This window comes from Glandiceps talaboti, chromosome 5 (genome assembly GCF_964340395.1).
Source record: "Glandiceps talaboti chromosome 5, keGlaTala1.1, whole genome shotgun sequence".
Taxonomy (NCBI): domain Eukaryota; kingdom Metazoa; phylum Hemichordata; class Enteropneusta; family Spengelidae; genus Glandiceps; species Glandiceps talaboti.
This window is the reverse complement of record NC_135553.1, coordinates 17,498,708-17,512,433: the sequence shown is the minus strand read 5'-3', so window position 1 is coordinate 17,512,433 and position 13,726 is coordinate 17,498,708. Positions and strand designations below refer to the sequence as shown.

General features: G+C 36.8%; 1 protein-coding gene across 1 annotated transcript; it reads right to left on the bottom strand.

Moving 5' to 3' along the window:
- Nucleotides 1-294: 294 nt before the first annotated feature.
- On the bottom strand, nt 295-2,148 carry LOC144435427 (serine protease FAM111A-like). Its single transcript, XM_078124022.1, has one exon. It carries the CDS (start codon nt 2,146-2,148, stop codon nt 295-297), a length of 1,854 nt encoding a protein of 617 aa, XP_077980148.1.
- Nucleotides 2,149-13,726: the final 11,578 nt, after the last annotated feature.

Genomic DNA, 13,726 nt, shown 5'->3' with positions numbered 1-13,726 from the left:
CAAGATGCTATAAAACTTTGCAAAATATTGTATTTTTAACCACAGAGAAGTAAGAAATTTCTTACTTGTCTGTATTTTAACATACACTGTTCTATCTAGTATTACTCCCATATCTATATTTTCATTCACCTCACCATCTGCAGTGACATTTTTCTGTCAATGGGGACTATGACAGGGAACATCACCTTAGAAGCAATAAATCCCATGGCTGGAGATCCCAGTAATTTAGCCAGCAAATAACTTCTATCATAGATAGTGGAGAAGAAATGTGTCTATGCTTCTAGTATCTTGTAACTAGACAACTACATTCTTCTCCAATAGGTATTCATAGGTAGGAAACAAGTCTTTGAAGACCTGTTCATACATAGTGTGTGTATCTCCAGTTGTCTGTTTTTGGATGAAATTATATATATGGTGAAATATGGCTAGCATAGAGACACCTTGCTCAAATTCACTCTTAATAGTAAATCCTGCATTGAAAAGAAATCCTCGTGCATGCATTGCAACTAATTCACCTTCATTTGTAAAAACGGGTGCACCTGATGATCCTCCAAATAAACAGGTTTGATAAATGGGACGTGTTGGATCTAGGGCTTGCTCAACCTTACTAACACCATCTTCAAGATAATGTCCCATTTTCCAACACAGTGGAAAATGTTTCATTTCTTGAATATTCAACGCAACACAGTGTGTATCTATCAACAGGGGTTTACAATGTGGGTGACCAGCAATGTACAGAGAGCTCTTGGATTGGGGAAAGTCAGAAATATAACTCCCTACTGGTGGGGGTAAGTCTGACTTGTCAAGTGCATAAACTTCCAAAACTGCAAAATCTAGGCCTTTGATTTCATCACGAAAGATGGAGATGTTTTCATCAACAGGTTTGATAGAACATGATATTTCTTTAGCAGGATCATTTCCTTCAATCCAGCCAAAAACTATCTTGACATCTGACCAAGAAAATCCACCTTGAACCTTGGCCTTCATAATCATTTCAACAACATGTTGGTTTGTTATCACATACCTGCTCCCTAAACGTATACAAGTACCATTGCCATAACTGTGGCCACCAGGCCAAAATATTATGCCTGTTGATTTCTTATATCTCTCAATCACACTAACAGGTGTTGCTTGGAAGGAATGACTGAATTCCTTAATCATATACTCATCTATCTTTTTCCTTCTGGCATTATCAATTCTTTTATCTTCCTTTTCTTCAAAATCTAACCCTAAATGTTTTGATAGGACCCTTTTCACATCATCTAAGGTGAAGGTTTGATCAGTGAACACATTTACTTGGATACCTTCAGCTTGTTCATGTGTACTGCTTGAATTTGATGATGAAGTACATGTCGGATTATTAGTAACCTCACATGTAGAGTCATTATCATCTTCAAATTTTCCCTTTTTTACGGAAGATATTTCAGGTGAGTTTAAAGAAGATCTACTAGATTTCTGACCTGCAGTTTGCAGTGTCCAGTTAAGATAGAATTCGGCATGTATGTACTCTCCTGACACAATATAGCTTAAAGAGACAACACTGTCTGTAGAAATATGAGTGAGCTCACAATTATCAAGACACTCTATTTTAAATCTACCATCTTTACACAAAGCATTTTGGAAAGACTCTCCTTGAAGGAAATCAACTCGTAATCTAGTGTTCATATAGTAACTTTGTTGTTGATATGTTAATTGTCGTTTCTGAACACACCCTTTACCAAAACGAATGAAGAAGTGATCTGAATCTTTAGGGAGGTGACCTTCCTCGTATTCCCTTCTTTCATTTGAATATTTATCAAGACATTTCTGTGAAGTGATACGTACTTGTTTCCCTTTTATAAATTGTGCAGGGATTCCTAAATTTGGTACATAATCAACATTTTCCCCATCCAATACTTCTGGTATGCTTTTATCACAGGATATAGGTGATTTACCAGACTCTTGAATAGCTTGGAAGAGTGCCTGGTTTTTATGACATTGGATATGACGACCGGGGGGGTGGTGGGATGGCAATACTATCTTAAACACTACCAATTCATCACATGGAATATTGTCTTGCTTTAAAGACGTTCCGTGTGGTTGGGTACAATCTTCAAGATTGTCTGCTTGCTCCACTTTCCTCACTTGTTTCTGACAGTCTTTCGACATATTGTCTTGGTCTACAGAGATCCGTACAGATATCTATACAAATTAAAACAAGTGACCTATCGGTCAGAATAGCTCCGCTGTTTTTTTTTTTAATTTAATTTTTTATTTTGGTGACATGTAGAAGTGGTTCAGGTCTTCACTATGCAGTTTTGTTTTAGCGATGCAATAAAGTGGTTAGTGGTTTCATATGATGTCTCACTATAAAACACATTTTACACAGAAGTTGGTAATGTATTGTACTTTTATACCATAGTCACCATTTTATAACAAAAATCTACTGTTATGAAAAATTGCACAAAATCTCAGAAAAAAATGACTGGGAAATGCACACAAGAAAAAGAAAAAAAGAGGATTTTGAGGTTGGCTATAAATAATTCCAGTGTCTTACAGCTGTAACCCTGGAAAATTTTAATGATGAATGAAATAAACTAGGGATCTAAAATAATTTTGAGGCAATTTGAATTTCAATTTTCTAACAAATTTACAAAGTCAACAACATTCAACTTGTACTAGTTGTGGTAGATATATATAGGGAAGAAATGTATTAATCGCCATCTTAGTTTCCGTACGGCGACAATCTCAAGTACCCGGAAGAGAGTCATTCTCAGCCATACGTTACAGTGCAGTGGTAACACTCGTTCATGTTCGGTTACCTTTCACAACGAAAACACAACGAAATGGTTGAAATGATCTTTTTTTTTATTTCTTTTCATCACAACAACAAAATCTGCGTGATTGATCAAAAGTGTTGTAAACTAAACCAGAAAGAATTATCGGACTGGCTAAACTTCCCGATGAACTGGAGTAAGGTCCTACTACTTCCAAGTAAGCCTCGATAGTACTATAGTACGTGAGAAAATCGTCTCAAACTAGCGATACAACTTTCAAAATATAACTTGACATGTCTTCATTTGTTAGAGTTATACAATTCAAGACGGGTTTTCACTCGAAAACAACAATTCTGTGAATAATGACACGCTGAACGCAGCGATTTCTCGGACGATGTTACCACTGTAACGTATGGCTGACAACGACTTGCTTCCGGGTTAGTCCCTCGTGCATACGGGTGGATTGTCGGCGATTAATACATACATCGTCTGATATTTTAATTCACAGTGTTTCTTGTGACCGGCGCCTGTCAGCAGACTCTGCCATTTTTTTCATCATTCCATTGTATTTAAACCTTGTACTTGACATTTCGCAATATTTATAATTCTCAACAAAATACCTCAACATGCCTCACTTCGCTCGTACTCAAAGCAGCCCCGCGCGGTATGATCACTGACACTGATGACATGATGAGAGAGAACCTTTTCGGATTTACATGTAAAACGGGGAAAGATACGCAAAACATAATGCAAAGTCTGACGCCAAATTAAAGTTGTAATTATTTTAATTATTTTTACTTGCCAAATATTTGCATTTTGGAAAGGCAAGACACGTTCATGTCGTTTAACTTTACATGTGAACTGTCGGCCATAACTTCAACCGCATGTCTGGCATGCCCTTCCTTACGCAAGTTGTCTGAATTCTGGTTCACTGTCATTCCAAATTGCACGACAATATAGAATTAACCACAAGTTACATGTTATCTGAAAACATCACACTTTTATAGTGGGTCTGAAGTGTGATTTTAGTGAGTACCAAGAACGTCCTGTGTTGATACTCAAGATACTTGCTGTGGAAAATCGCTCGGTCAAATGAGGTCACCTTCAGCTTCTGGTCGAATCAGGATAGAGTATGCAAATGAGGATGTTGCGGACTGATTTGAAGTTTACAACCCTGTTTCGAACAAACGCTTGTCATTTGGGCGCCCAATGCGTAGAATTATGACTATAGCACATATTACATTGCTTGTTTGACGTCAATAGTGTCTTTTGAAAAGTGGCAGTTTACTTAAAGTCTCGTCGACTGATTTCCAATATGGCGTCGGTCATTATGCTCATTAACATATTCATTTTTTTTTCAAATTACAAAAAAAAAATCATAAAAAATAAAAATGAGGATGTGCTGACTTGAAATTAACAAATCTGAGTAAGCTACCCCCTGCGCATCAACACGCCAGATATCAAAGCAATATAATAAGAGGTTTTCAAGGAGTTGATGAAAATGACATTTTATGAAAAAAAATCATAAAAAATTGAAAATGGCACAGATCAACTTGGCATGAACAAATCTGAATAGCCTCACCCCAGGGAACATGCACACCAAATATCGAAGAATTCCGACTGTCACTTCCGGAGTAGATAGTAAAAATATAAAAGTTTGACGGACACCTATGATTCACTCTACTCTCTATACCTCAATACCCACCTATACCTAAAGCTACGCTTTCAGCTTTCGCTGACAGCGGAGCTAAAAAGGAAGACAAATTCACTATTACAGTGGTCACTTTGAAAGCCTCAATATCACATCTTTATGTTACGTTATCGTTATGTAATGTATTAGTTTTTTATTTGTTGAAGAAATACTTATATTTGAAACGAACGACTCATGATTCTAGCTAAAGTACATACATGTTTACTAGTTATTGATATTTCTGCATATACTATTAAACTGGACTTCCATATATATATATATATATATATATATATATATATATATATATATATATATATATATATATATATATATATATATATATATATATATATATATATATATATATATACTGAATAAATGAGATCAGAGAGTCAGACAATTCATGGTATTGTCGACAAATAACAATTTCTACATTACGCTTTCACTAGATGATTATACATGAACAGTACTTCAGCAAGTACAGTAACATAATATAAAGTCAAAAATAACAAAACAAATTGATTACAATAAAAGTTTCAGACAATTCAACAGCACTTTTTTCCAAAAGTAAGATAAAATTGAGGAGAGCACTGATTTCAAGTGAATTCATGAAATACCAATACTAGCAATCCACATACATACCTTCTATGTTGACTTTGGGGACTGTGGTAAAGAACCTCCCTTAATTCTTTTCTGTTAGAATCTGAAAATATAAAAAAAAAGGAGACGAACATCAAGTCTGAACACAAAATTAACGCTTCTATATTAGTAGCCTTGAATTCGAAGGGTTTCATACCACTGGAAGTCACAAAAATATCTAAACCGCCAACATCCAACAACTCAGAGTCAACAATTTACCAAACACACAACAGTAATCCTCAAAGAGAGACTATCATGAAGAAAACAAAAAAAAAACTTCATCATTGGCGACTCTTAGGGACCGGACAGAATTTACGGCAGAGGGGGGGCCTGGGGAGAAATTGGGGGGGCCATGAAAAAAATGGGAGGCTTGAAGGGGGGGCCATGAAAATTCTCATGGTTTGAAAGGGGGGGGGCCGCGAAATATTTTGTCATTGAAAAAAATTAATATGTTAGAAAATTTAGCATTGCATGAGATAGCACTTGATATCGCCTTTAATATTGAATGTCTACACTTTCATTTATGTATTAAAATGGAAGTGTGTACGTTTGTATTTAGTGAAGCATAAAAACACTACTCAAGATTAATTTGATACACCCTTAATTACTCTTATATACTCCAAGTTGTTCACACACACACACACATATGTATACATGCATACATACATACATACATACATACATACATACATACATACATACATACATTTTAGCACTGTGGAAACAGGTTCAGTGTGTAATTACCATCAAGGATACATTACAGGTCCTAATATATATATATGGTAATATTCTAGCATAGGACCTGTAATTTATGTGTTTAAAAAGTGACCTTTTGGTGAAAAATGTAAATACAAAAACGTCTGGCCAGATTAATTTAGATAGGTGTTTTATTTCTTTCCTTGACACTATTCTTGAGTTTCACTCTCAGACTCACTAGAGTCTGAAGATATGAGGCAAGACTTGTCTTTCTTTCTTTCTATCTAAAACCAGTGAAATTAAACTATTTCCCTCCTCAGCATCATCAAATGCATCTATCTGTACTAAATATTGTAAAGCATTTAGATGTCTGTGTGGTGTTAAGTGTTTTTTCATCAGTGACATGAAGTCACAAATGTCTTACATTTACAGTTGTATTGGTAATGCATTTGGTGTAGGAAAGTGAAAGCTGCATAAAATCCTTAGTTTGCTAGCACTTCATGACATCACAAATGTCTGACATTAGATAGTTATTGTGTTATGAGTATAAATAGATATTTGAATACACTATGTAGGTGATGTGATGTTCTTAGATACTCCCCACAAATGTCCCCACTACAGTTTTTCACAAATCACGCATGTGAATGTGTGTTTAACTCTGTGTCTGTGTTTCTGTGTATGTATCAGTGAATGACAGTTAAAACCACCACATCAAATGCCTTGGTATTTAGTGATGACTACTTATGGTGTCTAGTTGGGAAATACACAAGATTATACCACATGTGTATGATTACATGTATGGTCAAAATGTTTTATTTTGTTTTGTTTTCTAAAAAACTTCCTCTACAACTACTAAGTTGTTTGGGCTGAAATAGTAACATAATAGTAGTACCAAAAGAAATATTACAGTTGTGCTACAGTAACAAAAAAAATTGTACTCTTTTTAGTTATTGTAGGGGGCAGGATATTGTGCACTTTTTTTCTTTTTTTTTTTGGGGGGGGGCCATGAAATGTTTATACTTTTGAAAGGGGGGGCTGTGAAATTTTGGTCACAGTGGATGGGGGGGCCAGGAAAAAAAACAAGTCAGAGATAATTTCTCCCCAGGCCCCCCCCCCCTGCCGTAAATTCTGTCCGGTCCCTTAGTCTTAGTCTATGCTACGAAACATACGTCCTAGGAGACTCAACAACACTGATGTTATAACAATTCCAGGAGCAATGTTCCCTGACATAACGAGAGCAGCAAAAAATATGGAAGATTACATGAGAGACTGTGACACTATTATCATCCATGCAGGTACGAATGATGTGAAGAATTCTATATCAATAGATGCTATCACTACAGCATGCTCAGAAACTGCCCAACAGAAACAGAGAATCGCACCTCAAGCTAAAGTAATCATTTCCGGTGTTTGCCCACGTAGAGATAACAAGAAGGGTGAAATTGGTTCCATCAACTACCAACTCCAATCCGCAGCAGATAGAATGGGATGCACCTATATCGACAACGGTGCCTGTTTCAAATCTGGGAATGGAGAAGTTGATTCATCATTATATCATGATAAGGTTCATCAAAATAATACTGGTATAGTAAAACTCCTAGAAAACTTTGAAAGCTTTTCCCCATCAATCTTCAAAAGAAATGCTTACACTGCAAGTTTATCAACATCTGTAGAACCACACAGACCACAAACTGTCAGAACCAGAGACCACAAATTGAACCATACAACCACAGAGCAACCCATTACAGAACCAATCCTTTAAGTCAGCGATCATTAGGATGCTTCAACTGCGGAGAACCAGGTCATGTAGAACGAGTTTGTCGCCATGGAATGAAACTCGCTTGTTACAGCTGCAACGTACCTGGTCACAAGGCAAAACTATGCCCTAAGAATCACACTCAAGTCTACTAAATGCTTGGCCATGAAGAGTGTGCCGAATTGAAAATAGGACACATGGAAATAAGTGACTTTAGCAGAAACTGTTCATGTATGCTGACATATGACTCTGAGACTCCTAATACAAGTTTAGAAACTGTTAATCAAACTATGGACTCTGAATTGTTTGTACCAAGTACCAAATCTTTCTTAGAACTTAAATCCGAGCGTAAACGATGCATTGGCTGTCATAAGATATTCAGAGAGGTTCCTGTCGCTAAATTTTGAGTCGAGTGATGGGATGTTGCAATCGCGCGACATAAAAACACAATAATCAATTGTAAAAAAATCAAGAGATTTTCATTCACTTGCATCGAATTTTACTTGAAATCATGATTGAAAATTGACAATGATTTTCAAGATGCACATCGACCACAAAATACACAACAAAGGAAAAAGCCATTTCAGGTACCGTACTATACTATACTATACTATACTATTACTCACTAGCCTCATCTCATCTGTAGACTTCAAGAACTATCGCTACTTTCAGCTAGCTATCCTACCCTTTCTCCTAAATTAGTACAAGTGCCCATACCTGGCGCCTGTGTGAGCGATCACGGTACTGAAGAGGTTCATTGTATCATAACCATGTTGTCAACGATCAGATTTGTGGAACAGCTGTTAGCCAAGGCTAACATAAAAGGTTTCGTAGGTTTTGACAGATTATTGCGAGAGTTCACACTACCTTCACGTACTGGAAGCCGGTTTACTGTCGTGTGAAAATGGCGGGCTTCGATATCGTCCAATGAGAGAATAGAAATCATTTCGCTACATTGTAGATGTCATGTTTTATAAGGAATATTTTGATTCGCTCATTTTGCGTAATATCATAACTCATAAGCTCACGCAGGGTAGATTCATGTGTGACCGGTGTCTGTCTCGCCGTCAGTGGCGCGCTTTTTTGTTATTATCCAGACGACACTCGGACAAACCAGGAAGTACACGGAGTCACCGCTCGCTCATTTCTCTCCCAATTTCGTAAGTTTTTCACCGTATTTCATACTGGCTTTCCACGACCGAAATTTGGTCGTACGACCGGTCGTGTAGCATAGGCATTGAAAACAGTGGTTCATTTTGGGCCGCATATGGATGCTTGTTGGTTGTTTGATGGTAAACTATACGTTTACATTTTTAGCGGATACGCATCTTTGAAATCGGGATTGTAACTAGTTTTCAGGAATATTCAAGTTTCCATGTTGTATGTGATTAAATATTACAAGGAGTAAATTGAACGAAATCATCTGAAATAAAAGTATTCTTCGTGTGTGTCATTAACTTGATTAAGATTGTTTTTACATAGTTTACACAATAAATGTAACGTTAGCTGTAAAACTTCGGTTAATCACAAATTTCATGGGCGGGTATTGTTTACTGTAACTGTAGCGCTATATGATGAAACACATTTTAGTTGATTTTTTGAATAATGAGATCGAACTGACAGATGATAATAAAACTATTGGAATCAAAAATTGCATGTTGTATATATACATTATCTATATCTTGGTATTTGACTTTTCATTCCTATATGGGTACTGGTCTACATCAGTTTCATAGAGTCAAGTACTAGTAAGGATTACATATAATGTCATCAGCATGCAGACATTGTAAAGGAGCATAATATTCCTAATTCATACATAGTATAAATAATTATGTGTCTATCTATTTCAACAGGTTAGTGTAGACCATAGGACTCACTAGAGTACAAGGTATAGACTGTCGACAGTCGCTCGCGCCTTTTTTTCCTACGTCTTATCTTAACTCCGATCCGGCGCAACACTACTATAATCGCAAACTGATATCGAGGGCCGAAGGCCCGAGTGATCGAGGGCCGACCATCGATATCAGTATGCGATCGGAGCGCGGCAACGACTTAAGTTCAGATAAAACGTAGGGGGGAAAGGCGCAAGCGACTGTCGACAGTCTATACAAGGTCTCCAGGCCAGTATACATGCTTGTAGCTTTGACAATGGCTACTGAGCAAACAGGCATATATGAGAGTTTTATTCAGAAGTCTTGTGGAGAATTAAAGTACTTTCTGACAATCAGAGGCATCAAAACATCAGGTACCAAGTCAGAATTAGTGGCCAGAGCCTTTGTTGCTTCTGAACAGAAAATTCCAATCAAATTGTCAGAACATCAAAATCAAACAGAAGTTGAAAACTGAATATGAAGATAGCGTCAAGGAACTTTAGGTAAATGACCCACTGACAATACCATATGAAGAATGGAAAAATGATGTCAGGGAATGGCCAAAGATAGACCTAGGGAAAATATTTTCCTTCATACTAGAAAAGAAAGAATATGAGGAAGCATTCATTGGAAAGTATAAAACATATAAAGCATATTCATACTTTTCAAGTGGATTTGTGAACACAATATTTCATCATGTAGTCCAAGCTAGTGATAAAATAATAATCAAATCAAACGTTACACCATCACAGAATGTTAGGGATGAACCCAGATCTGTGTGGATTGTAGTAAAAAATGATGGTGTAGTACTTGGAGGGGAGCCTAGTGTAGTTGCAAAGCTGGTCTCTCTCAGGGCTGTAATCATATCATGGCCGTACTCTACAAAATGGAGTATGCAACTATCATGAAATACCATCCTGTACAGATATACCATGTCATTGGAACCATAGAACATTTAAAGAAATAAAACCAGAAAAAGTTAGGAACATGACAATTAGACAACACTCTAGAATATCAGCTGGCGACAATATCAATATAAACTCAGAGACAAAATTAAATTTTGACTTACGAAGACAAAATGAAAGGAATGTTACTGACAAACAAGTTTCAGACTTTCTGGCTGAGTGGAGAACAGTAGAATCCAATGCAGTGGTGTACAAGGCCCTTCCAAAGTTGTCAAGTCTTTGTAGTATACCTCCTTCTGTCAAATGTCAGGCTGAGGAATATGCTAGGAGTCAGAGTAATGATAATGAACCAACTTTGGTGAGTGGCTTCCTTGAACAACTGAATTCAAGAATCGACAATGATGTTGTTGAAACTATTGCTAAGGCTACGGTTAACCAAGCAGACAATCCTCAATGGTTTGAACAAAGGGCTGGTAGGCTGACTGCTTCTGTATTCCATGATGTCCATACCAAAGTTGAAAAAATGACAAAAAATCCAGGAAAACCAGCTGTAGTAACAAGATTGATCAACAGAATTGTTGAATGTCCAAACCTAGAATCAAATGGGGAAAGACCATGAACATCGGTAGCGATGTCATACCCCCCCCCCCTATATACATACAACACTGTAGGGGGTATGACATCGCTACCGATTTTATAAGAATATCGCCAATCCCTATAATAACGTCATGATCATTGTTCTGTATTAGGACCGTCATAGACAAGAATAAAACCATTTAGGAAAGGAATAACAGTTTACAAGCGACTGCGGTATGGATACAAAAAATACCAATTAAATATACCATCAACATCATATGTGTGTGTGCGAGCGCGCGTGCGTGCGTGCGTGTGTGTGTGTGTGTGTGTGTGTGTGTGTGTGTGTGTGTGTGTGTGTGTGTGTGTGTACACTAACCATCATAATTCATAAAACTATTAAAATGTTACGCAGCCTCTTGTCGTTGTCGACGTTGAGGGCTTGGGTGGTCGGTTACACGACAGTATGTGTTGCTGTGTTTTGATAATATTTTGAGGGTTGCATGACCTTTTTTGATATTGTAGTAAAGAATTCCTTAAAAAGCTTCTGGAATATTATTTCATATTATTTATTTACTAATTATGCGCTCACGTATGCATAACCAGTAACATGCAATATAAAAATTCGAATGTAATATATCCGTGCATATTTTTTACACAATACACCATACAGTACAGGTACATAGCAAGTTCTAAAAACTGTCATATTTTAATTGTCATTCACCAACTAATTCAAACAGTTCTCAAGGGTGTATTTCAGGAAAGTCAGGACGACTGTTGACAGTCTACCTGTGGCGGCGCACTTTCATTTTCCATTTCCTCCTCGCCTTCATCAATGGTAGGCATAAGGGATAATTCTTTGCCCATCAACATCATGGTTGGAGCTTCCATTTCCCATCCAATGGCAAGTTTGGCACGCTTTTCTAGTCTCTGTCGTTCTTGCAGTCTTGCTCTCCCAATTTTTGTTATTTCATTGAGAGCAAATGGCACTCCGAATTCGTCCCAATACACCTTCTCTGTAGTAGTCCTGGGTTTACACGTATGATAACTAATGGCGGGAGACGACTCGGACTCTGGCGTTTTCGGAAGATGAACTTCTCCGATTCCCCCGCGTCTTGGACGTTTCTTGTTGGGTTCCCGATTAGAGAACTCAGTAGATTGGAAAGGTTTGAACGTCATCCTATGCCCAGGAACGTCGAAAGCAGAGTTAAAGATATAGTAACTTCTACCCTCTATGGGCAGGTCACTACTTCTATTTATAACACTGGAACTGTCCCTGCGACTATATGGGGTAAGAAAATAAAAAGTGACATAGTGCAATTATGATGCAATGTTAAATCAATAAATCTTAAAACATGAAAGCAATATCTAACTATCAGCAAGAACACAAGAAACGATAAATTTCACTACGTTATTAAGATGCTCAAGTAGACGTTCGAAGATATGTCGTAGAAATTTTAACTAATATGCATTCGCATGTCAGAGTATACTTTTTCTATTGAAGCAAAACCACTAGCCTCTAACTTTACGCGTACGACGTAAAAAGGGCTAGTGGTTTTACGACGTCCATCAAGCGCCGTGTAGAGACGCCGTCAAGATGCTAGTGGTTTGACAACGATGGTTTTAACAAGATTAAAACATTGTGTATTATCAATTTTGTGGCTAGTAATAGACTAAGATACTACGCCGTGTCGTTCTGCCCACACCGGCGTGTTGACCGATGTGTGAGGGCGCCCCATCATGGCGTACGTACCCTATGCAGACTAACATCTAACAAAATCTTAAAATACATACTTCATCAAGTTATTGTGTGTTACACAACAATTTTGTGTAATTAATACTGTTGTTTTCCATGGGGTCCGCACCCAAAAACCAACTTAACAAATGCAATAACGATTTCAACTTATTACTGAAAAAATCGATCTCTAATTAATGTCATGTGCAATATCTAATTATTGGTATTTTGAATATTGTTTGTTGGCTGATCGAAACAAATAATATCTCGGTTACAGCTAGTACAGGTTTAAATATCATATAAATCAAGTTATTATTCATATCGTCACAGTGGTCATATGGATGAGGATTTAGTATTTTATTTTGGATTTTTAATTTATAAAACAATTTTATCATGGCTTCTTACTTGAAAAATCAATGTGAAACAACATTGACAAAGTCTAGTGTATGTAACTCAATAAATTACAAAACAATTGATAAAAAAGTAAAATCTTTGTTACTTAACGTACAAAAATAACTTTTTACATATTTGTTTCATCTCTTTGCAATGTATTGGGGTTCAAACACAGACTTTGCCAAATGTCGTTTTCACATTGATTTCTCAAGTACAGAGCCATGATAAAATTGTTTATTAAAAATTCAAAATAAAGCTATAAAGACAGTCTAATGATATCCCACGTATTTCTTACAGACGATAAAGGAAACTAACAGATCGAATCATACCTTTCCCACACTTCCTCTAGTTCTCGTCCATCCCATGATTCCGTCATCTCTTTTCTGATTCGCCTCTTTTCGCTTTTCTCCAATTCTCTCCGCTGTTCGTCAAAAGTCTTCCCAGATGTATTGATATTTCGTTCTAATCTCTTCTCTCTCCTTCTCTAAAGTGTTAAGAATTTATCAATCATAAAAGATCGACCATAAAAGACAACACATCAAAAATGTGAAATCTCAATATCACGTATCCAAAACAATCACGACCGTGGCGTAAATATACGTGAAACAATACATGATGTATAAAATGATTCGTTCTCAAAGACACAGCAACATCCTGTACAGTATACAAAGTTCAGGGTTGTTGAAAGTTAAGTGGATTTATACTTACC

Excerpts from the sequence above, each read along its gene's own strand:
- LOC144435427 (XM_078124022.1), bottom strand. The coding sequence starts at position 2,148 with ATGTCGAAAGACTGTCAGAAACAAGTGAGGAAAGTGGAGCAAGCAGAC.